This window comes from Paramacrobiotus metropolitanus, unplaced genomic scaffold (assembly GCF_019649055.1).
Source record: "Paramacrobiotus metropolitanus isolate TYO unplaced genomic scaffold, Prichtersi_v1.0 Parri_scaffold0000191, whole genome shotgun sequence".
Lineage (NCBI taxonomy): Eukaryota > Metazoa > Tardigrada > Eutardigrada > Parachela > Macrobiotidae > Paramacrobiotus > Paramacrobiotus metropolitanus.
Genome location: NW_026570411.1, coordinates 77775 through 103531, shown reverse-complemented (window position 1 = coordinate 103531; position 25757 = coordinate 77775). Strand labels below are relative to the sequence as shown.

The following is a 25757-nucleotide window of genomic DNA, read 5'->3' as shown; positions in this document are numbered from 1 at the left end:
TAACCCGTACAGCTTGTCTACGCACGCTGCCGCGGCATGGCAGCTTGTCAAGTGTCAACACATGATTCGCCGTAGTGGATTTTACCATCCGGCAACTTGATGCCGGTGAGTATGTGGTTGTGGGTAAAAGACCAGTTCGGATTGTGCTGGCGTGGCGCTGCGGATTATGCAGCTGCTGCATGGATGGTTGTGAGATGCGGTTTGGGGGAAATCTGTCTGGGAGCGGGTGGTTAGCGGAACTGAGGATGTAGCGGCAATTACCCGGCGGCCCGGTCAGTTACGGAGGCCGGTTCATGATGTCATCGGGCCCGGACATCGCTCACACCGGCAGCTCGGGCTGACCACTCAAAGGTTACCGCTAAAGTAACCGCCACGTGCTGCTTTACGAGTACTATTCGCCACTCATCCCTTTTTACTCTAAGTGCCGTGGTTAGTCGCTAGCTAGTGCTACTCAGTGTTTTTACCAACGTCGACTTCTAATACTTTATAGTATTATACGTATGTAGAAAACTTGAATACCATATTATGTATGCACGTTTTGCCCGGTACATCCTTATAAAATTATGTACATGCTTACGTTTTTTAAATGCTCATGTGATGTACATTGATTGTGAATATAGGGGGAAAAATGTGTCTAGCCGAACCAGTCCCTTGTACTTCTGATGTAAGCCAGCTGGTGGTTTACGTTGTGGCTGCACAGCGTTTTATGTAAAGCGCTGCCATTAAGATTGCAGGTACTGATAACAGTAAGCAACACTCGTACAACTGCAGGTAAACAGGCTAAAACTGTGTTATAGCCCGGACCTGCCTGGTGCAGCTAATACCACATGTACCGTCAATGCCGCACAGCCTTAATAGCAGCGCTTTACATTAAACGCTGTGCAGCCACAACGTAAACCACCAGCTGGCTTACATCAGAAGTACAAGGGACTGGTTCGGCTAGACACATTTTCCCCCCTATATACAGTCATTATGTACACGTAGGAAGTCTTGATATTATATTGTATTTCGTATGTGTTAATGTACTGTATATTCCTTTATGTACATTCGCATTTGATACAGTTCCTGAACATGCTGAATTTAACAGCGTTTTCAGTTTTTCTTATTTATTTTATGGTTTTTCCGGTGTTCGTTGTCCCGCATTTTTATGTAGTTATATTATCAATTGTGTTCCTGGATACGTTTATGTACATTCGCATAAATTTACATAAATTTGGATGTATAAACGAACTTCTATTGTATTTCATAATACAAGGTATGCCTCGCGCTCCGCGCTCGGCAAAACCCTCTTGGACGGAAACTAATATTTGACCTCCCCACGATTTTTTTTGAACCTGTGACCACAGGCTTTTTTTCACTTTTTTCATAAAATGGTCCGTGCGATTCCGATTTTTCTTTACATTATTGCAGTAATTGCTGCCTCCGTGGCAACAATTTGTTTTAATCGTGAGAATGTATTACAGTACCACACTACCACTATACCAGTATCTCTCGTTTGGTCACCGAAGTCGGGAAGATGATACAACAGGAAACAGGCGAGGTACGGGCGACGGAGTTCCTGCGCCAACGGATCAGCATCGACATCCAACGCGGGAACGCGGCCTCGGTCATGGGAACAGCACCAGCATCGGCTAACTTAGACGAAATGTTCTGCGTGATTAGGCCGCCCATTTCTGTAATCGGCTGAGCTGTGTATTCAGTACAAATCTTTCACTTTTATAAAAAATCTGCGACAAATACTCGTGTACCTTGAGTTCTGAAATAAATCACGCTGCAAGTATCTAAAGAACGTCGTTATATTAAGTACTCTATTTTCTATACTTAAGAACCAATCAAAATTTTTCTGACCAGCGCTATCAAAACAAAATCAAAATTCAGAAGGCACACCTATGGAAAATTAAAAATTTTTCGAGACTAAGCTTGACTTAAACTGACCACGTGTTGATTTATCCATAAAAACCCAGGAAAAATACGTTTTGAACGGTAAGATTGTATGAATATAGAGATATAGTAAAACGTAAATGTACAATATGCATGCACATACTGTATGTATTGTATAATATAATGAAATTATTGTATCATATGCAAAATGCAATAATGTGTTTACAAAATTAATATTGTTATCTGTACGTATGTACTGTACATAGCTTACGATTACATAGTACGTAATCGTATTGGATTAACAGCATAACAACTTCCGGAAATTGTAGGAAAATGATGCGATATACAGTACGTACATGGTACCTGAGCTTCGAAACTCGCAAAAGAAAAAATTAAAAGTCTTCAAAACAAAGCAACAAACGCCAAGCAGTAGACTCTTGACCCGAAACATTCCCCGCTAAATCGTAAGTTCAAAAAATTTGGTATGCGTGTTTTTAGGTAGTGTACTGTGTAAACAAGATAGTATAACGTATAGATAAGCACTGAACGGTTAAATCGCTCTGATAATGATTTGTGTATCCGTTGCTGTTGTGCTCGTACCAAATGTATTATGTACTTAAATAAACTCTGGAAACAAAAATCGTAACTAGGCGAAGAGAAAGAGCAGACAGTAGTAGCTAGGAAGAAACGGAACAAAGAAACAGGAGAAACTGATTGCAGCAGAACAGTGCAGAACAAGACAATACTAGTTCGGTATCGCACCGTGCGTCAAGGCGCGAAATGCGTAGACGATAGCGCAGTACTGGTAATGAACAGGAATTAAAGCCAATAAAAATTTGTCACCGCGGAAGCTGCATCGTTATAAAAATTCAGCCGGATGCAGGATAATCGTTATTACTAGTCAGTATAAAAACAGCCGGCATACCCAGCTATCAGTGCATTAATAAGTCGCGACGCGCGTGACAATAATGTAAGTAATTATATACACGAGTATCCGTGGTAGTAACGCGCATGACTGGCTGGCACATTGAGGGCGCAACTAAGCTGCCGCCGTCCGGTTAGGGCTCAGGCCCGGACAGCCGGGGCCGGCGTAGCCCTCGCGTCTGTCCCAGAAAAACAGCAGCGCCATCACGACCAATCCCACAACCAGCTGCAATGTGTATTACGACTTTTGTGATGCCGGCTGTGACAACAACCGTAAATGTCGATCCAGACTGCCCGAGTACCTTCAGAAGCATGGCTCGTCGGACGGGCAGTAGACCGAACGCGGAGAAATCGCGGCGGTGGAAGAGCTGGGAAGCCAACACCATCCGCTGAATGATGCCGGCCATATTGCGCTGCTTCCGCGAATTCACCGGAGATCCGTTGGCGATACTGCCGGCCGTTGTGCTGACCTACGATAGCGACACCGGTATTATGACTTGCAAGAAACAGGCGCTGCGACTAGGCCCCCGGGTTTCTGGCGATCTACAGGCGGTGTGAACGAGCTATTTCCTTGCGTCCATCGGCTACTGGTAAGGCGTTAATGGCATTAGCAGTTACGGTACAATTTCCTCAATCAGCGCTCCAGTACTACAAACCGACGCCCGCGCTATCAAGGCCACCATGCACACTGGGTGGAATTGTTGGCGGTATCGTGCCGGCGCGAAGATGCTCGGGTGTATTTAAAAACCAGCCATGTTTAGCGCAGTCTTTCACGCCGTCCATCTGGCTGTGGTGGCAGGTTGTCGTCAGCGGTTTCGGTTAGACAGCCGTGCGGATTGTGGGTAGGCCGCATGTATTAGTGACCTGCTTCTTAATAATTATCTTTCCAGGATTGTGCAGATATGGCTGCTTACCGTTGTCGGCGTTGAGTCCGTTGACGCACGCTCATCCACGTCACACGGATCAGTATAGTCTAACTCGATGCAGTCTTCCCACAGCTCACGGCAAGCGTCCACGATGTGTTGGTTCTGCGCAAGAGGAACGAAAAGCAGAACAATTAGACACTCGGACCGTCACGTCGGATGGTCGTACCGATTGAATTAATCTTATGTACTGTATTATTATCCAAGCTAATGTGCGGTTTATAAATAACTGTAAGTACTCTGTACAGTACATAATAATAATAATTATGTACATACATATGTACCAGTATGCTCATTGAACACGTGCAATGACTACTGCAAAAGACAATTTGGACAATTGTCTAGTCTGCTGAGACGCTTTCTGTAAGCACTCACATATCATTTTATATTAAGTATTCTCTGAAAATTCAAAAAAATTATTAAAAAAATTAAAACCAAAAATAAAAAATTTAATTATATTAAAACAAAAATTATATATTAAAATATATATAAAAATATATTAAAATTATTTTATATTAAGTATTCTCTAAACTACTCAATGAAAAATGCACGTTGGCGTGTATTTGGCAGCCCGGAGCGTAGGATCGAGGGAGCGTTTAGCTCGTGCGAGTGATATTTACTAATGTTTAACGTCCTACCAGTCGCACTACCAATTTCCTAACATAATTAACATTTAACTTGGCAGCATAACAGCCAACAACATTTTCCTAAGGACCTTCCGTAGCGGACAGAAATCTACGAAAGCACTGGTCTTGAATATGACCTTCGCTACGCTGCGGTCGATAAAATCGAATACGTTTAGTCAGTGGTAGTTTTGTTATAAATGGCATAAATCGCTTTATAATGAAAGGTTTATTTGCTTACTTATAGTGAGACCTTATATTCACTGTAGAATAATATAATCAACTGTAGCGAGCAATAATCAACTGAACGCCAAATAAAAATCGGTTTACTCAGTGTACTGCCACATGGAAAAAATTGTGACTATTTTATTTGGCTGTTGGCAACAGCCAGATAAAATGATCACATTTTAACCTGGCAACAGCCTGTTGCCAGGTTAAAAGCTAATGTTGATTTTACAGAATCTATACTGTACAAATAAACTCACCGTAAATGGCAAAGTACGAAGTGTTTGTTATGCCATGCAGGTAGTACTTATTCTACTGGTTAGTATGTTTCTGCGGACCAGCGTTGTAGCGGCTCTGGTGGCGCTGCTTTGCGTCGGCAGTGGTGTGGCGTATGGGGACCGCTACAGCACGGCGGACTCGGAGTGGCCGTACGACCAGCCACGCCCCGCCCAGATGTACGCCCCCCATACGGACTACGCCCGCCAAATGGCCTACGACTACTACGCACCGTCCTATGGCTACCAGCGGGGCAAGCGAATGGGGGCCCACCACGGATGAAGAAATGTGGCCTGATGCGATTAGTATGAATTTCGGTAGATTATTATTATAGATTACCTATTATGCAGTGTACATGTATGCATTATTTATATTCAGGAATAAATAATAATTATGCATTAATGCTCACTGACGCTTCGATGTGCTGCGTGAACTGCACGAGAGAGAATCTACTCTTATGTACATGTAAACAGGAAGCAAAATGATCAATAAAATGCGAGAAGTAGATCATCGGAGCGGACTGCTGCCAGACGTGCCTGTTCATTGCTCTAGTCAAGTCATATCAAACAATTAATCAAAGTTACGTAATGGTCACGGCCGTGCTAACCAAGCAGGCTGCTACGGTATTCCCAGTCCCGGCTGGAAATGTAAAAAAATCCCACCTTTTGCAAACAGGTACAATACTATCCTGGTATGCTTGGACGGTTGGACACTGGACAGTACCGTATTAAAATTTCATTTGCCAGCATCCCGTCAGTACGGTGTGGCTCAACAAAAAGGATACGATAAATTTTAAATACTGTAGCCGCGCGATGAGTTTGCACCACTATCAGATCCGGCCGCAGTCTACCCCCTGCCAATGCTATGCAGAGTGTGCTGCAGCGTGTGCGATGATTCCCGTATACCAGACTCTGTGGTGCAAACTCATCGCGCGGCTACAGTACGCATCACTATTGTATATTATTACTTAATGTGCGTAAGTGCTGTACGTAAATAATACTGTCTAGAGTTCGTGTGTACAGAGTATGCAGCAAGTACAAGGCTACGGGTGTTTATACAGCGCAGCACGGCCTACTAGGGTAGGTTTATTATTGTAAAGGCTTTTGCAGGCATTGCATGGTGCATACGATACAAATTATCCGTATCAGTCGTATGATCAGTCGTGCCAAAAATGGAATACATGCACTAAAACTTTCACTTTCGTGCACTCCAAATTAGCCATTCCAAAGCTATAATTATGATTTGTATACGTTGTTCCATAATACTACTAAATACTAGGGTATGTTTAGTAATAGTATGGTTATTCTGAAAACCGTTTGCGCGCGCAACATCCGGTTGCCGAGATATGGTGTATTAAAATGGGCGAAAAGTTTAAATGCATTATTGTGTACCAAAAGTCTGGTTATTACCCGATCTTCTTGAAACTTTGCTATAAAAGACACATGGCCGTAAAGTCGAAAGTGAACCAATATCAGATCCATAGCATTTTTTTCCGATTTTAAAAGAAGATTTAAAAATGTTAAAATTCATTTTAAAGGTAAAAGTGCTATGAACCTGAAATTGGTTCACTTCCCAGTTTATGGCCACGTGTCTTTATAGCAAAAGTTTCAAGAAGATCGGGTAATAACCAGACTTTTGGTACACAACAATGCTTTTAAACTTTTCGCCCATTTTAATACGCCATATCTCGGCAACCGGATGTTGTGCGCGCAAAACGGTTTTCAGGACGATGTATACAAATTATTTAGCTTAAGAATGACATCAAGTATTACAAAAACGTGATCTGGAGTGCGCGAAAGCGAAAGTTTTCTTGTATGAACCCCATATTTGACGCTATGTACCGGGCCATTTTCCTTACAAGCACAACTGCATAGGAAACAGTTTAGCGAATACTTCAGTACGAGATCTAAACAAACACACAAGCTTTCTCAATGTTAAAAAACCAGCACAGTGTACACACATACCTAATGATTTGGGTAAACTGCTTGTCGGTTCGGTCCCAAGCAGCAACAACACGGCAATATTTCGATCAGAATTAATATTAGAAGCGATAAAACTATAACGCGGGCTAGCCCCAGTACAAGACGTAACGGTATAGCACACTGCACCCAACAGGAAACTTGAGGCTAACCGTAAAAACATAAAATGCAAAATTATTCTTCGTATCGGCAGCCAAATAAAACGACGGAATGAGCAGCATAAATTTTCAATAAGTATTACTGGTTGTGCTGCTACCGAAAGCAAGGTCATTCACGCATACCTTTTTGCCGGATGTTTCCGCGAGGTGAATCGTAGCCAGCGATATCCAGACGTGCATGACATTATGCGCACCCAGGACAACCGGCAACTGGGGATTCTTGAAAGCGTCGGCGTCCAGCAGAATTTGAGCGATCGTCTGCGCAAACGAGCCGAAACTGGCCACGGTGATCAGCAGCAGCGGGACGCCCAGACACGATTCCATTTTCTGGTATATCCGGGTGAGTTTTTTAAAGGCCGGGGAATAGCGACGTACGACCAGGAGGAGCTGCTGGCCGGACATGCCGTTCAGCCGTTGCGTCAACATGGTCAGTCCGTCTAATACGCGGCTGACGGCCTGATTGTAGCCGTGAAAGACCAGACAGATGCCGGCAAACGTCCCGTAGACAACGAGGCCGTTGACGGTGGCCATGACGGCCGCCCAGGACTCCAGGACGACGGTGGGCAGTGGGAAGACGGCGTAATGAACGGTGGTGGTGTTGGTGATGTTGTCCAGAATCGGCTTCGTGGCCGCCAGACACACTGTGGCCAGCAGGACGGCCGTCGGCCCCAGCGCCGCAATTAGAACGCGCTTGCGTGGGCGACGGGTCTTGGGCGCGGGAGGAGGGGAGGCGGGATCGTCCACCGCGAAATCACGTAGGATTCGGTAGGTTTTACGCTGTTGGTGATGGAACCATAGCGATGCGGTTAGGATGCCGAACGCCGTGACGGCCGACAGCTGCGAGTAGGCATTGGTTACGAAGGATAACACCGGGTTGTACTTGAGCTGCGAGCAACCGCGCTGGTAATCCACTGTTCCATTGACAGCCAGGTCCAACCAGTCCACCGTGACTAGCGCAGCGTGGGCCGTTAGCAGGAATAAGCTCACCACCAAACGGCGTAGAAAGGCAAAGAGACCAGACATCGTACTGTATTCGCCGCAACGGCAAACGCCAATACCAGCGGCTGACCAAATAAATAAAGGTCACGGTCAACAGCAAATATGGTATTACGCAATTAAAGCCGACCGGCAACAATGCTGAATCAACGGAGTGCGGAACCTTATTGTCCGGTTGTCGTCCTTTTTATGTATTCTCGCTTTCATTCAGTCCACAGGAAGGGAGGCGCACCTGCTGGATGCAGGGAATTTATCGTCCAAGTCGCCAGTGAGACTGCATTACACTTGCAAATGCCGGCATTAAACGCTAGCCTGCGCAGTTTGTGCACTACGTGTTTGTGATTTTAAGAAGCCTAGCGTGTCGGTCGTATAATCATGTTGCGCGTTAACAAGAATACTCTGTACAGTCAGATTCAGGTTGGTTCTATAACTTCTATTTGCATCCAGGTATTATTATTATCGGTCGTATTGTTGTGATGCAACATTATGTGATCCACTTTCTAAATCAAGTCATGCCGCTTCCTGAAGGTAGGGCTACGGTAAAGTTCCGTTACTAGTGCCCGAAGAGAAGCATACTGTAAGCGGAAATGTGGATATATAAAAGGTATTAATAATATTGTAGTCACGTTTGGAAAATATATAGCAAGATATACGGCAATGGAGAAACAGGCAGCAGAAAATTGAGGAGGATACATGGAAGATGCAGGGTAGCTAAATCACACGATATGTCGCGATATGACGGGATGAAGACCCGCCGTGAAAAAAAAACTTCATAGAAGACGTCGTGACCTTAGTCAGGTAAAAATCGTATATCAAGGAGCAAGATCTGTATGTTAGTTGGCCACTGCCTGAATAAACCGGTGAGTTCCTATGTTTACTTAGGAATGCGCTGCACAAACATGTCCGTCGAAGATTAATAATTTTAATAACACAATAGTTAGTAGTATATATACAGGCGCGTAGCGTAGTAGTCAAGTCTGCGCTTGTGGCTTTCCGATTTGTCACAGTCCCTACTGTGCCCCACTCTGTCAGAATTTGTAATATAGCGGTAAGAAAAATAACGATTAACCTGGAAATTAAACCAGCTTAATTCGTTGTTTATTGGAAATGATTACAGAGTGTTAACCGCTTCGCTTCCATCATTGCGAACTACCGACTACAGATACGTCATGCTTTCTGCAAGAAAGACGCCACTGCCAGGACGGACGGTCAAGCTAACAATTTAAGCAGCCAATGAGCGTGATGCCCGGCAAATCGGCTTCCGCGCTCTGTATAACCGTGGAGCGTAATCTTCTGCGACGCTATGCCAACCGCCTACGTCGAGGGATGCTCTGTAACAGCATACAACCGGTTATTACTAGCATTACACGCAACTGCCAGGGGCGGCTAGATAAGCTCCTACCTGCTACTTCCGCCTTCAGCTTTTCGGCCAGAACTTTGCGGCTGCTCTTCTGCGCCGTGGCTTCGCCTCCAGCCTGACCTTGCAGCATCCGCTTCCGCTCGGCATCCGCCTGCAAATGTTCTTAAGTAACTCATGCGAATAAAAAAATTGTCATCGCCTAGGGTAGTCAGTCTGTCGTTCGCATTTTCAAACATTGACTGATTGCATTTCTTAGGTTTTCTTAGGTTTTTTCTGATTATATTATTCAATTTTCTTACTTCGAAAATTTATGAATAAAATCAAATAACATTGTGCAACAGGGAACACAGCCAATATTACTGCGGATAAGTCGCCAGCACTGGGTGCGAAGTGCGAACAGAGGAGCGCCGGTTTGCGCATGATGCTTTAAAACGAAGCGTCTACATTGTAGTTCTATCTGGTCAGCTGGCGGCAAAATTTGAGGCTAGAATGACGATTTACCTGCATTTCGCTGGCCGCGCGCAGCTGGTCCTTCTTGGTCTGCAGGCGCTGGCGTTGCGCGCGCAGGAACTCCTGGCGGCGGTGCAGCTCCTCGGCGCTGATGAACTGCTTGGCGCTGACGAAGCTGTCGGCGTCTTGCTCGGCCAGCGCCGCCTTGGCGATGGACGTCACGCTCCCGCTGGCGCTCTTCACCGGCACCGCCTCCGCGCGCCGGACCCCGGGCGGGGAGGGGACCCGGGCGGTCCCGGCATCCCCTTCCGACGGCGGAGGCGCCCCGACCGCCACCAACTCGGCCTCCGACTCCTCGTGGACCACCTCCAGCGCCTCCACCTGCTCCAGCATCCCGCGCAGGTCGTGGACGGACACCCGGGCCTGGCTGTCGGCCAGCAGCGCCGCCAGCCGCTCCGACTCGCGGAGGGCCCGCTCGATGGCCGCTTCCTCGTCGCGGATGCGCCGCTGGATCTCCTCGTACTCCTCCGCCGACTCCCTGTACAACAGCACAACACTGGAATCACTTACGCGTGACCTTTATACGGCCGCGCAAACATCGTGTCGCCTTTCGTTGGCGCACGTCAGCCGCCAACGTTGTACACGGAAATTAATCAGGATGAGTGTGTGCCGGGGTAACAAAGACAGCACCGGCAGGCACGTTCTGCCAGACGCCGATGTGATGCAATTAATTAAGGGATTATAAATAGCTCGCGGTTGGTAAGCGGATATACGTGTTTGCCGGTTTGTCTGTCTAACGGCGTTGTCGCTTACCATTTACGACGAAGAGGCAGCCAGAAAGGTCACCCACAAGATGAGGAATATTTATTAAATAATTAATAATTATATATTTAATAAAAGTCATCTTTAATCAACAGTAGAAAATAATAAACATTTATTTGTCATAAAATAATATTAAACCAGTTTTAAATTCTAATGTTATTCGAAACGGATTCGAAACTTTCGGAAGCCGGGGTTCATCAGCCAAAAAGCTGGTCAAACAAGTCGGAAAGAGGGTTGAGCTACAGACAGGCGAGATTCGCTCCATGACTTTTTAAGGCAGAATATTTCTTTAGCAATTCAAAGAGGTAACGCAGCTTCTGTTATTGGTACTGTGTAAAGTGGAACTGACTCTTGATAATGTTATCGCTTTATGGGACATAAATTCCATCACATTTTAAATAATAACTCTTGACTACGCATTCATATTAATTAAATTCTTACTTATTCAAATAATAAATATATTTATTTATTATCTGTAGCTTAATATAAATTAATTCATTTTATAAAACTGAATATAAATTAATTAAATCGTGTAAAAGAAGTTGAGAAAATTACGATTTACCGGAGGACTTGCTGCAGTAGCGCGTCATCGTCGTCCTGCTGCTGCCACTGGCGCAGGAGCGCGTACAGCTGCTGTTTCAGCTGCGCCGCGCCGTCCTCGTGCGGTGTTGACGGCGGCAGTGCCGCGCCGGAAGGGGGGTCACCCGGGTTGGGAGGCTGTCCCGCGACAGGCGTCCCGCTGGCGCCGGCCGACCGCGATGGCAGGGTGCCCTGGAAGGGCGACAGACCGGTCTGGCGCTGGATGGACTCCAGCGCGTACAGCTGCATCTGGATGTTCTGGCTCACCATCGCCTGTGCACGTAAGAAAACATAAGAAAGCATAAGAAAACCTAAGAAAGCATAAGAAAATCCGTGCACGTCAACACTTGAGCCTAAAGGTACGCGCATTGTTAGTCACGTAGCAAGCTAGCCGGAAGAGTTTGTATAACCGGTATTGGTACTTCAAGGACTTGATTACGCTCATACAGCCGGCTTTCAGGCTGCTTAATTACACGGCACATGACGTACCTGCTTGAAGATTTGGTAGTTTTCATAGAAAACCAACGGCTGCAGCAATTCCTGAAATAATTAACATTATTATACAATTAATATGTAACTGGAAATATTGGATTGGTTTTTATTATTATTATAAGTGCCGACGATACATGCCTTAGTAACGGCGTTAGTGTGCGTGTCGGTCATGGCCAGGTGCACGGCGTCCCATAGCACTTCCGGCGGCGTCTTCATCGACATACGGTACTCCAGCAGCAGCTTGTCAATCTGTATTAATGCGGCGCTATACAGTATATTATATGAAATATTATACTATATATATATATATATAATATACTATATTTTAAAATTAATTTAAAATTATTCATGATCAATTTAATTTTATTTTACGGTGTTACCTGCTTGTATTATATGTACATGTGTACTGATAGAATTACATGTACAGTATTGTTATCGATAGACTATAATATTGTTACTCCATAGTCCATACTTGGTATTATTTATTATTCTGGCATAATTGTTTTTATTATTGTTGTATTTGTTTTGTTTACTAAGTTTGTTGGTGCATACGAGCAGTGGTGCATATTTAATATATGTATGTTTGCCGCTGATACGTTTGCTTTTTTTGTTGGTGGAAAAATACTTATAAACTGCGTATAATTTAATAGTTTACCATTGATTTGTAGTTGTGGAACACTTGCCGGTACAGCTCGTGCTCCGCCACGTCCGCCTCAAAAACTGCAACAACACAGTTAATAATTTAGCCTACAGAAACATCTATTTATTCCATATGTTCTTATTTCTATTTATTTATTTATTCCATATGTATTTATTTAATCCATATTATTTATCTATTTATTTATTCCACATGTTCTTATTTCTGTTTATTTTTTTACACAGCCGTTTTAATAAAACAGCTTCCGCTGTAGTTCGTACCGATGCACTCGTTCTCCATGAACTCGTCGATACAGCTGATCCAGTGCGGCGACTGCAGGAGATGCATCAGTCGCGGCATAAACTCGGCGACAGCGCCCGAATGGCTGACCGCCTCCCGCAGCGCCGCGGCGGTCCCGCTGCTGCCGGCACCGCCGGCCGGGAGACTGCTGGCCGGCGCCGTGACGACAGTGGGCATCGCTCCGGGGTCCTGATCGCGGGAGCGGCGCCGTCCCGGGCCTGGGCGGGACGCCGGCAGGAGGTTCTCCCGGCTGCCACTGCCGCTGCCGGCCACCTGCTCGCTGCTGCCGTCGGACGAGGACGGCGCACTGGCCTGGACGGTCGCCGGCGGCGCGGCGGGCTTCTTCCCGAAACCGAGGTGGAAGGGCATAATTAAATCGCGTCGAATGCTGTGCGTGAAGAACTGGAACTGATCGGCAGTGAATGGTTTACACGAAGCAAAATTCAGTCCTTGTATAAGCGTCCGGGACAGAATTAATTTAGGATGACAACGAGGGGAATAAAACACTAACGATGTACAACGAATACTGGACGTGAAGAACTGGAATTGATCGGCAGTGAAACGGTTTGAAGCGAATTTCAGCCGTTGTTAGGTTCGAGACAGAATTATTTAGGATGACGATGAAGAAAATACAACACTAAGGATGTACGGTAGAGTGAGAGATAATTATATTGTAACGTGTCGCGTTGAATGCGCAGTACAGTTATTAACAGGTGCCTGTGCGTGATGGCGGTGATTAGGAGGAATAACGAGCGACACAACAGCGATCCTGTCGCGCAGACAATCAATACCATCAGCAGCTCTTTACCGAACGACGCGCACGGGTTAATGGGTGTTTATACTGGCTGGACGACCAGGTAACCGGGATGATAGAAGACGAGTGTTTATGCTGCAGGTGCCGCGCTTTATATAACAGGACTATAGCTTCGTTTGAGGCAGTTGTAAGCAGGGATTTGTACTAGGTACGCGGTGGGGACGTATTTGTATACACACCAGGTAAGACGCATGCCGATCGATGTACTTGCTCCCATCCGGATCATCCCATCGACCATCCTGTTGCTGCCTGTTTGGGCCTTAATTTGCCAAACAGATCGCGCGCAACCGCGTGCTCACAATTTCTCAAAGCAGTTTGCACAGTGCACTGTGCATGTATGTACTGTACGTGTAGTATATGTATTGTACAGATTAATGGGTTACGCGAAACTCCATACCACGACCCGCTACGCCCCACTCTTTACGCGTTACGTGCATTTGGCATAGTTGCTGCTTTGCAAGCGCCAAAAGCGACTACCTGTACTACCTGTACCTGTACCTTTACACTACCTGTACCGTTGCGCAAGAAATCAATCACCCGGCTTGAACACGTCTGCAATACGTAATTGTTATACAGTACATACCGGCAATAAATGTACTGTTCATGTATGATTACACTTTATAAATTATTTGCACTCACCGTTAATATATGTAATCGTCAAGAAATTGGTAGATTTTACGGTTACTCTTCTTTGGAGTTAAAACAAGGTGAGTACTGTGCAGTGCGCAGTCGTATCTGTACACGAAAAATGCGTTAAGAAACTTTGATCTTTTATTATCGTGTAGATTATCCTTATGGTTTTTATTTAGTTGCTTTTCATGTATTGTGCTAATAATTCGATCAATTTATTATATTATACGAAAGTCTGTATGTGGAGATGCTCGGATAATGTACAGATGGTGCGCACACTAGTGACATGATCACATTATGTATACGAGTACTCGTACTTCTACTGGGAGCTGATTACAGTACAGTAATTGTGAAACTTTGTAGAATTTATTGATTCGATGGTCTTAGTAATGGTCAGTTATTTTTTGATCAGTAATTAACTGTATTTTTTAAGGTCACTTTAAACTTGCGGTTCTACCATGCAGTACGACTGTACCGGCTATACTTGTGGCAGGTTAGGTATTTTCTTTTTTCAGACTTTCACTTACACAACATAACAGGTGACGCACTTTTTTCTGAAACGAGACATGTATCCAAAAAGATTATACGGTAACTGAATTGCGGGTCACCGGTAATTCTACACCGTCCTTCTTCAAAAGAGACTGCGAGTGCCAACAACAGGGGAAGACAACCAAGGGAAGATCCAGGTAGAAAGGTCAACGACGGGTGTATCGCGTCGAGCATTAGAAGCAGCGCAGTAGCCGCCACCCGGAGGGCGAATAGACGCCGCTCAGGAGCTCCGCAGCCAGGCCGTAGACCACCAGTGCCGGGAGCACGCACTGCACACCCATCCGCCGCATCCACGTCCAGATGCACGGGGAAGCGCGGCTGTCCAGCGACGCCCGCGAAGTTTGAGCGGCCGCCTCGCCGGAGAGTGCGCGGAGGCTGGCGTTGGCGGGACGGACGCGCAGCTCGGTGGGGAACATCTCCAGGAGGCGCAGCAGGCCGCCGTTGGTCCAGCCGAAGCCCTCCTGCACCACGTACTCCCCGCCGAACCCGAACTCCCCCGGTTCCCGCACGTCGTACTGTACATGAAGAAAATCGCTCGTTATTTTTACCGTTAATTAAATACAACGTTTAACGAATTTTATCCTACTGGGAAATTTAAATACAACGTTTTATGATCAACGACATTTAGTTTTTTTTATATATAGTTAGACATGCCGGTGGTCTTTCCGTATTTTACTCTGCACACACAATCGCGTGCTATTTAAATTCTTTGGGATAAGTTAATAAAATTGATAAATTTTAATAGTGTATCGCAAATAACGCAATTATAAGAAAAATTAATTTAGTAAAAATTTAATTTAGCTATGTTACAGTTTTAGTGGTGGTGACCTTTTCGTAGAAGTGTCCGTGGCCGGCGTGGCCGTCGTAGAGCGCCTTCACCCAGATCTGCGCCCAGGCCAGCGCTTGCGAGCGCATCTCGGGGTTGTGCGCGAAGCCCTCGATGAGCATGAGCTGCAGCGGCGCCCAGGCGTTGGGGAAGTCCCACTGGCAACAGTTGGTCGCCGAGAAGTAGCTCGACGTGGGAAAACCGCCGGGATACCTGTACAATATCGCATGATTTTAGTTATTTCAACAAGGGTCTTTAGTTTATGGCAAAATGAAATTAACGTACAGTACTTACGCATGTAGCGTAGTTGGATAAAGGAGTCCCTATTTCCTTACATTCTATTAGAACTAGGAGACAGAAACACCAGAAATCCCGACTACGGGTCAGATTCTCTTTAATTCAAGACCGAAATCTCAGAAAGCCAGAGAATGACATCATCACATTAGTCGTCGCTGCGCTTAAATAGCCTAAACTGGGCAATCTGTACTACCCGTACGTCTCATACAACTGCACTCGTACATACGTAAGCGGCACCGCCGCTACACTACCCCTTTCTCCGGGATAGGAAAACAGGAATGCCGTTAACACAGAGAGACAACAACCATGGGCGGAAGACCCCTTTCTCCGTAAATTAATAATAAAAGATCTTAACTGTATATTCCACACAAACATCGTAATTCTTCAGAAAAACATCGTCACAAATAAACTCTCACAATATAGAATAACAACCATTAAATCATCACATACATCATCATTATAACACCATCTGCTCCCTTAATAATCATAATTAAACTCATCTGCTTCCTCCTCGGTAACACCCGGGATTCCAGAAGGTACTTCACATCACATCGCCATCATCACCGCCTCACCAGTGAACTCAGGCTTCATTCCTTCCCAAGCAAACAGCGCATGATCCATAGCATGTGGAAAATCATCAGGTCATCATCCGTACGGCAATCCATCCGGTGACGTCATCTTTCCATTCGAACACGAGCGCTTCACGTGGCATCCAATGACGGCTTCCGTCCAGGCTCGTGTTAAGCAAGGCATGGACAATGCGGCATGACACGAGGCAGATAAGATCGCATCCGGGTTGGAAATCCCCATACAGCCAGACAGGCCGACGCACTCGCTCAGACATTAAGCAGCGATTACTTCCTTGTCAGGAAATTATGAATGAATTATTTCTGAACGCAGAATATTCATTTCTTTATAAAATCGAATTCTTATTTTCATTATCTCCTAATCAGGATATTTCCACAATTAAACCAGATAATAACAGTAGAATTTCAAGATTAAAAGAGCAGTATCACCTTTTAATTCCTCTTGAAGGAAACGCTTTATGACAAAATCTCAATCTTCAGAAAATCCAACATTTAAAGGGCAACATAACCCTCTAATTCCCACTGTAGGAAAACCAATTTTTTATCAGCACAAAACATTTTCAAAACAATCCTGAATGAAGGAACCAATAGTCGCAGCAAATTTCAGACTATCAGTAAATTGAATTTCCTTTCAATAAACAACATTAAAATAAAATCTTTGAAAATTCTCGCATTCCTGTCCCATAACTGGATTCACTAATAACTAGAAATTCTAAACAGAAGTAAATCAATTACAATTAAATTTAAAATTAAAATCTACGGTGAATTCACAAATGTCAGGAAACAGCCGGAATTAACTGCGAGACTTATTCATTAATATTTCTGTTAAGAAAATTTTCAGCGATTTTAGACACACTCCTGATTAAAAGGAAATCATTAATTTTCAAGAAGATTTATCTCACTGTATCTCCTGAGAATAGGAAAATCAGCAGCACAGAAACTTCTCTCCATCCATCCATCCTTCATGCTCTTGCTTCGGCTGAAAATTCACGGTCACGGAAGGATATCCACTGCGGATTCGCCTCCTCCACGGCGAGGTTGCGCGGTCCTTGCCAGGCAGATACAGGATCCACGATGGAAAACGTCCATGCCGTCGAAAAGTCGGCTACCGCCGTAGCACCCAGGAGCGCCAATTGTAGCGTAGTTGGATAAAGGAGTCCCTATTTCCTTACATTCTATTAGAACTAGGAGACAGAAACACCAGAAATCCCGACTACGGGTCAGATTCTCTTTAATTCAAGACCGAAATCTCAGAAAGCCAGAGAATGACATCATCACATTAGTCGTCGCTGCGCTTAAATAGCCTAAACTGGGCAATCTGTACTACCCGTACGTCTCATACAACTGCACTCGTACATACGTAAGCGGCACCGCCGCTACACTACCCCTTTCTCCGGGATAGGAAAACAGGAATGCCGTTAACACAGAGAGACAACAACCATGGGCGGAAGACCCCTTTCTCCGTAAATTAATAATAAAAGATCTTAACTGTATATTCCACACAAACATCGTAATTCTTCAGAAAAACATCGTCACAAATAAACTCTCACAATATAGAATAACAACCATTAAATCATCACATACATCATCATTATAACACCATCTGCTCCCTTAATAATCATAATTAAACTCATCTGCTTCCTCCTCGGTAACACCCGGGATTCCAGAAGGTACTTCACATCACATCGCCATCATCACCGCCTCACCAGTGAACTCAGGCTTCATTCCCTTCCCAAGCAAACAGCGCATGATCCATAGCATGTGGAAAATCATCAGGTCATCATCCGTACGGCAATCCATCCGGTGACGTCATCTTTCCATTCGAACACGAGCGCTTCACGTGGCATCCAATGACGGCTTCCGTCCAGGCTCGTGTTAAGCAAGGCATGGACAATGCGGCATGACACGAGGCAGATAAGATCGCATCCGGGTTGGAAATCCCCATACAGCCAGACAGGCCGACGCACTCGCTCAGACATTAAGCAGCGATTACTTCCTTGTCAGGAAATTATGAATGAATTATTTCTGAACGCAGAATATTCATTTCTTTATAAAATCGAATTCTTATTTTCATTATCTCCTAATCAGGATATTTCCACAATTAAACCAGATAATAACAGTAGAATTTCAAGATTAAAAGAGCAGTATCACCTTTTAATTCCTCTTGAAGGAAACGCTTTATGACAAAATCTCAATCTTCAGAAAATCCAACATTTAAAGGGCAACATAACCCTCTAATTCCCACTGTAGGAAAACCAATTTTTTATCAGCACAAAACATTTTCAAAACAATCCTGAATGAAGGAACCAATAGTCGCAGCAAATTTCAGACTATCAGTAAATTGAATTTCCTTTCAATAAACAACATTAAAATAAAATCTTTGAAAATTCTCGCATTCCTGTCCCATAACTGGATTCACTAATAACTAGAAATTCTAAACAGAAGTAAATCAATTACAATTAAATTTAAAATTAAAATCTACGGTGAATTCACAAATGTCAGGAAACAGCCGGAATTAACTGCGAGACTTATTCATTAATATTTCTGTTAAGAAAATTTTCAGCGATTTTAGACACACTCCTGATTAAAAGGAAATCATTAATTTTCAAGAAGATTTATCTCACTGTATCTCCTGAGAATAGGAAAATCAGCAGCACAGAAACTTCTCTCCATCCATCCATCCTTCATGCTCTTGCTTCGGCTGAAAATTCACGGTCACGGAAGGATATCCACTGCGGATTCGCCTCCTCCACGGCGAGGTTGCGCGGTCCTTGCCAGGCAGATACAGGATCCACGATGGAAAACGTCCATGCCGTCGAAAAGTCGGCTACCGCCGTAGCACCCAGGAGCGCCAATTGTAGCGTAGTTGGATAAAGGAGTCCCTATTTCCTTACATTCTATTAGAACTAGGGGACAGAAACACCAGAAATCCCGACTACGGGTCAGATTCTCTTTAATTCAAGACCGAAATCTCAGAAAGCCAGAGAATGACATCATCACATTAGTCGTCGCTGCGCTTAAATAGCCTAAACTGGGCAATCTGTACTACCCGTACGTCTCATACAACTGCACTCGTACATACGTAAGCGGCACCGCCGCTACACGCATTTTCTCTTGCATACGATTTAAGTTCATTAAAAATTGTACCATTTATTACAGTAATCAAATTTAATTCATTGCAAAACTGGTAGTCGATTCATTTTAAATTGAAGTTTATTTTGGTATACAGTAAATTATGTACGTAATAATAAAAACTGCATATAAAAGAAAGATTTGTAATAAAAATATTTTTTTGCAGCGCGTGACCTTTTGCTGTTTCATTTCTAATTGCGTTGTACGCACCGTGTGATGTTGCGCAGATCGAACGAGTTGAGAACCTGCCGCATACGGGCGGTGGACGTGACGTCGACGGTGCGGCCGCTGCATTTGTGGAAAATGGGTTGGACGCCGCTCAAGTAGAACTCCTCGCGTTGGCGCCCCAGACGACTGTCGTAATCCAGCCAGACGCCGCGCGTCTCGTTCCAGAAGAGGGCCTCCAGGGCGTCGCCGCGGTCCAGCGCCCGCTGCCGGAACTGCTCGGCGGTGTCGGGGTCGCCGGTTAATTCGTAGAAAATGGCCAGCCGCTGCTCCACGGCACACAGGACGGCGTTGAGGTCCACCGGCACGATGGTCTCCGTGCGGATGGTGTGGAAGGGGGCCTCACGGCGCTCCAGCCAGCGCGTGCTGAAATCCCAGCCGCTCTCGGCCGCCGCGGCGATGTTCGTGAAGAGGAAGGCTGCGTCTGCACACAGCAATATTCATCCGTTTTTATGCTTTATTTATCGTTTCTATTTCTAGCACTTAATTTTTAATTAAATTATTTACTGTTTTTAATTTTTCCATCTATCAACATTCAATTTTGATTGCTTATTTATATTTCTAATTTATACTTTTTTCATCTTTCATTTCCAGTTTTCGTTTTTCGTTTTTGACTATTCATGCGTGTGTGCATTTTATTCAAAATGTAAGCGTGGATTTTTAATCAAAAATGTACGCGTGAATTTTGGTCCAAAGTTAACGCGTAAATTTTATTCAAAAATGTATGCGTGAAATTTTTTCAAAAATATACGCGTGAATTTTGGTCCAACGTTAACGCGTAAATTTTATTCAAAAATGTATGCGTGAATGTTATTCAAAAATTTAGGCGTGAAAATTTATTCAAAAATATAAGCGTGAATTTCTATTTAAAAATTTAAGGTTTCATTCGGTTTAAAAGGCGCAGACATAAATTCAGTTTTCATTTCTGATTTTTCTTTTTTTTATTTTTTTGCTTTCGTATTTACTTTTCATTACAGTGTTTGCCGGCTGTTACCTTGTTAGAAATAATGCGGCCGCCCATACCTGTCTGATTATAGGCTTCCTTGTAGCGTTCGCCCGTCTCCCGGTCCTCCAGATAAGACTCCGGACGCGGATGTTTAATGTCGCCGCGATAAACGTTGAGGAGATATGTCTTGCCGTTGTGCGACACTTCAATACGCCGTTTATTCATCCAGAAATCGTGCTCTTTCTGCAATGCCGGCAGCATCTCCTTGATGAGCAGCAGCGTGTCGGTCTGGTTGGGCACATTGTAGTGCAGGCGGTACAGGTCCAGCATCAGCGCCAGGAAGGGCGGCTGTGACCTTTTCAGGTAGTAGATGCGATTACCGTTCGGGCAGTGCCCGAACCTAAAAAAATAATTTTCTTATACAATAATAATAATCAAATTTTTTGTTTAATACAAGCGTTGTATTTCCTTGCCCGGAAGAGTGACCTTTTGGCTTACTTGTGGATGAGGTAGGCAAAGTTGCGGAGCATGCCCTGCACGGTGTGGGGCATGTTGGAGGCCAGGAGGCCCTGCATGAGCCAGTAGGAGTCCCAGTAGTAGATCTCGTCGAACCGGCCGCCCGGCACGATGAAGGCGTGCGGCACCCAGATCAGCGTGTGCTGCTCGGGGAAATCACGGGCGTGCAGCGAGATCTGCGTAATAAAAGGTCATCATTAGCGCGCGCATTCACGCCAACAGATTTTTAACTGATTATCTCAACTAAAACATCATATTAACATTACTAATTAATTCCGCATACCTATTATGGAAATTAGTATTAAATTAATTTGTTGATAAATTACGTTGAATATTAGCTATTTATTTTGATATTAATTTTAATTTACCATCGACGCAAAAACTAATTTGTAAATCAATAAATTAATTTTTCTCATTTATTTTTATTATAAAACTAGCTGGATAATGGCTGTCATCGGAACCGGAAAATAAAGGTCACCCGCTGTTTGCTGTAATTACAGGTAGACGTACATTGCGCCCGAGGTCGCGCCACTTGTTATGGATGCGGAGGGCCATCTCGAAGAGCTTGCGGTCGGCGATCTTCTCGGCGAAGGGCACGCCGCCCTGGCCGAAGCGGCGGTAGTCCAGCGGGGGGTGGACGGCGATGTCGTTGTCCAGCGGGTCGTAGTTGGCCGCCAGATAGCTGAAGACCATGCCGGGCGTCACGGCGCTGAGGTTGCCCTGCGTCAGGTTCTGCCAGGCCGCCAGCGTGACGTTGACCGGGTGGCGCAGCGGCAGGTCCACGTAGGTCTTGGAGTCGCTGTGCAGGCGCATGCCCTGCACCGTGTCCAGGATTTCTCCATAACAGTACACCGGGCTGTCAAAGAATTTGCAACAAAATTCAGACGGAACTGTATTCTGAACAACGAGCCGAAGAAAGTATAAGAAAGCATACGAAAACATGAGAAAACATAAGAAAACATAAGAAAACAGCAAAGTTTGACCGGCTTTTTTTCCTGATGCCTTACTTGGAACACGGCAGTCCCGCGTCGTCGGGCTGTGAATCGGCTTCGGTGAGCTGTTCAACGGCGGCAGTTAGTCGTAGCAGGAGTGGCATTAGCAAAATAATAATCCTCCGTTGACCGGCGTTGAAGAGTGCCGTATTAAACGGTAGGAACGCCCACCGACGCAACGACGATCCCGGCGCCGGCATAGTGCCGTGCCGCCGCCGCGGAGGGGGCAGTTGGGATTGTAGGTAGTGGGGCGAGGCAGGGCCGGTCTAATCGATGAATTACAGCAACATTAGTATAAAATTTACCGTGTTTCCCACGATAGACTGCACCGTGGGAACACGTTCTCGCTGCTTTGAATTTTCGTGGCGCAAACGCGGTACCGCTCTTAAAATACTTTGGAAAAATTTCAAAGACGTACAAAAAGATAAAAAATTTAATTTCTGAGCGGATGATGTAGTGCACAAAGGGACGAAGAAATGCCGGTGTCGAGCGGAAGACAGGATGCCTTGTCCGGCCTATTTTGGTATGCTTTTATACAAGGGCAGACGTTTGTGCAGCGTTTTTGTTTGCCGCCGGTTAGGCTACGGTTGGGATTGATCCTGGCAGGCGGGAATCTTCCCGGCGCGCCGATCTCTTGAAAGGCACTCAAGACCCTCAAGTCGCCGTCTATCTGATTTATGCGGGAAATGACAGCGCAGAGGAGAGTGCCGCCCCAGGCTACATGTTATGCTGTTCAGCGCCAATGCGTTATCATTCGACAGCCAACACTAAACGGCGATAGTGTTGTCTCGCGACTGCCTGTGTGGTCGGCCCGGCGTTTCCGGCGCGCCGGAAGTGATCATTCTATGCGTCTCGTCATCCAGCGATGGAAGAAGCAGACTAGCCGGTTTGTAATATTTGTTCAGTGAGTGAAGGGATGCACTAAGCGCGGCCGCGGTCGCTGCACGTGTGCGTTGAGCCGGCGCAGTGCGAGCGCCGCCGGCCGAACTTACAATCCATTTCCTAGTTTTTGGTTTAGAGGGGAAAACAAGGGGTATGGCTTATACACAGCCTTACAGAGAATGAGAATGCAGCGGCTCTGTGGGTTACGTAAATCCGTGCAGATTAAAAATCAGTGTGCAGCGGGATTACAGCAAGCACAGTGCGAATACAACCACATTCACTACAGTAAGTCTGAACCAAAAATTAGAAATGCACTGCAGTCTGTTACAGGCAGGATCAGTACGTACATCGGTCGAGGTTTATGCAGGGTCGGAAGCCCGCCGCGTCCGCCGTGTATGCAAATAATCGAAAGGTCACGCTAACCCATGTCATAATTAATCGTCTGCCGTCGTTTACAAATAAAAGCCAGAACATCTCATTAATCGTCTATGCGCCCGCCCTGCGGAAGGGGCTTACCTGTAGCGGTCAGGGGAGAGGACGCAGGGCACACTAGTGTCCATCAGCGGCAGACGCAGTCGGGGGGCGGCCGCATAGGCGGGGGCGTGGCCAGCGGCCGGCCGACTGCCGCCTCAGTGCGTCGACGGATGGAGCAATACGTTAGCGCTTGTGGCGTTGGCGCAATCCGCAGTATTGTATATAAAGAACTACAGTATAAGATGGCTTAGAACATCCTCAACGCAGCAGGAAAGCGCGGGAGTAACATACGATTACTGCATCTTCATCCGGAATTCGCCCTTCTATAAACTACCTCGCTATAGTCGTCGAGCGCCTGGCCCGGAAAAACACGGAAAAACACGGAAAAACGCGGAAAAACCCGAAACACTGACCTGACAAGCACCCAAATTAAAAAGCGTAGTTACTGCGTTGATACCATTAATATAAAAATTAATAATTTTTATTTCACTGAGCGCATAATCTGTGTGCCAAAAACCAGGCAGACAGGCACATGCGACATGCGTGTATGTCTAGTTTCACGTGCCAGCTGTCGTTCGATCAATGACGTAGTAAATGCGCAACACCAACGTCGCCGACGAGCGACGCATTGGTGAACAATCGATTTCGCCATTCATAAAAATACTGTGGTATTGGTGAGTGTTTTGTACAGGTCTGCGTACGCTAAAGCAGGAGTATCTGTCTATTTATTCACTTTATTAAGTATAGCTGTAATTTTTAGTCGTTTGTTGACTATTTTTATTTATGTACGTTATTAAGTAGTACAGCATTTATTTTGTATACGAGAGTAGGTATTTTACGTGTTTGCTAGATTTTAGAATTACATCAGCTGTGAAAATAATTAAGGTACTGTAACGCATGTAGAGTAGTTATTTAATAATCATAACGTTGTTTGATTATCCCGTTGGACTCGGCATCGCGGAATGCGTGGACGAAAGAAATCTAAGTGAACAGTAAAAAATCGCTCCAGTCACCCATTTACTGTAATAACAATTAAGGGATTTGGCCCGGTACATAGCGCTAAAATCGTGTACATTGACGGGAATATTGGCTTTCGCGCACCTTCAAACACTTTTTTGGGTTGCTTTTTGACATTGTGTAGCCAAATGATTGGCGTAAATAGACGTGAAATCCGTTTTCGCCCGCAACATCCGGTTGCGGAGTTATGAGGGTAACAAAATTCCAAAAAGTTTAAATGCATTCAGGTGTACCAAAAGTCTCATTATGGACCGATCCCTTTCAAACTTTGCACGTAAATGCACATATCCATGAAGATCGTTTTGACACGGATCCACTGTTCTAGCATGTTTTTCAAATTTTAAAATGAATTTCAAAAATTTTAAAATCCATTTTAAAATTTGAAAAAAATCGTAGAAGTCTGGATCCGTGTCAAAACGATCTTCATGGTTATGAGCATTTACGCGCAAAATTTGAAAGGGGTCGGTCCAAAATGAGACTTTTGGTACACCTGAATGCATTTAAACTTTTTGGAATTTCGATACCCTCATAACTTTGCAACCGGATGTTGCGCGCGCAAACGGTTTTTTTCACCTAGGTATACAATTCTTCTGGCTACAAAATACCATAAAGCAATGCAAAAAAGTGTTTTGGAGCGCGCACCAGCGAAAGTTCCAATGGATGTACACGAACTTGGTGCTATGTACCGGGCCAAATCCCTTAACTCAATAATATTGCAGGATATTATGCGTAACATATTATGCGTTGTGTGCGTAACGCTTTGCTATGCTGTATATACGAGAACTGTTAGAACACTACAATTAATTATACATAGGTATGCTACAGAATTTACAGTATCTAAGGTACAGTAGACGTAAAGAAGTCAGTTAATGAAGACTTCTTTTCGAGCCAGTTAAGACTTAATCGAATAAGTCAGTAAATGCTGATGTGTTGTTAGTTAAAATGATGAATCATGTTGTTTGTAAACTCCACGTAATGCAGCGCTGTTGTGTGATTTTGTTTGTATTACGTAGACCGGATGTTGCTATGGTAATCGTATGTCTGGCTGGAACGATCCGGTAACTGCGGGTGGGCGCCGTGAATAATACTGTCGGCATTCGCATCGACGGTTAGGTATATACCTCATAAACATAAACATAAACATAAAAAACATAAACATAAAGCTTACCCACATAAACATAAAGCTTAAACTCTCTTAAAAACTTTATGTTTATGCGAAAAAGCCTTATGTTTATGTTTATGAGG

General features: G+C 44.8%; 2 protein-coding genes and 1 long non-coding RNA gene across 3 annotated transcripts; 1 reads left to right on the top strand and 2 right to left on the bottom strand.

Annotated features, from left to right (window-relative positions):
• Positions 1 to 112: 112 nt before the first annotated feature.
• Positions 113 to 1780, top strand: LOC129600715 (uncharacterized). Its single transcript, XR_008692116.1, has 2 exons — positions 113 to 429; positions 1464 to 1780. It is a non-coding gene; the product is annotated as an uncharacterized LOC129600715 (long non-coding RNA).
• Positions 1781 to 9071: 7291 nt separating this feature from the next.
• LOC129600731 (cilia- and flagella-associated protein 36-like) lies at positions 9072 to 14738 on the bottom strand. The gene is made up of 10 exons (XM_055499294.1): positions 14597 to 14738; positions 14079 to 14174; positions 12607 to 13991; positions 12344 to 12408; positions 11827 to 11937; positions 11686 to 11736; positions 11180 to 11469; positions 9847 to 10333; positions 9388 to 9496; positions 9072 to 9316 (listed from the first exon to the last, which is right to left on the bottom strand). The coding sequence occupies exons 3-10, from the start codon at positions 12992 to 12994 to the stop codon at positions 9300 to 9302; spliced, it is 1518 nt and encodes a 505-aa protein (XP_055355269.1). The 5' UTR covers positions 12995 to 13991; positions 14079 to 14174; positions 14597 to 14738; the 3' UTR covers positions 9072 to 9299.
• On the bottom strand, positions 14560 to 23957 carry LOC129600730 (trehalase-like). The gene is made up of 8 exons (XM_055499293.1): positions 23538 to 23957; positions 22155 to 22405; positions 21658 to 22003; positions 21130 to 21323; positions 20709 to 21031; positions 19671 to 20109; positions 15447 to 15657; positions 14560 to 15133 (listed from the first exon to the last, which is right to left on the bottom strand). The coding sequence occupies exons 2-8, from the start codon at positions 22337 to 22339 to the stop codon at positions 14792 to 14794; spliced, it is 2040 nt and encodes a 679-aa protein (XP_055355268.1). The 5' UTR covers positions 22340 to 22405; positions 23538 to 23957; the 3' UTR covers positions 14560 to 14791.
• Between the last annotated feature and the right edge of the window lie 1800 nt (positions 23958 to 25757).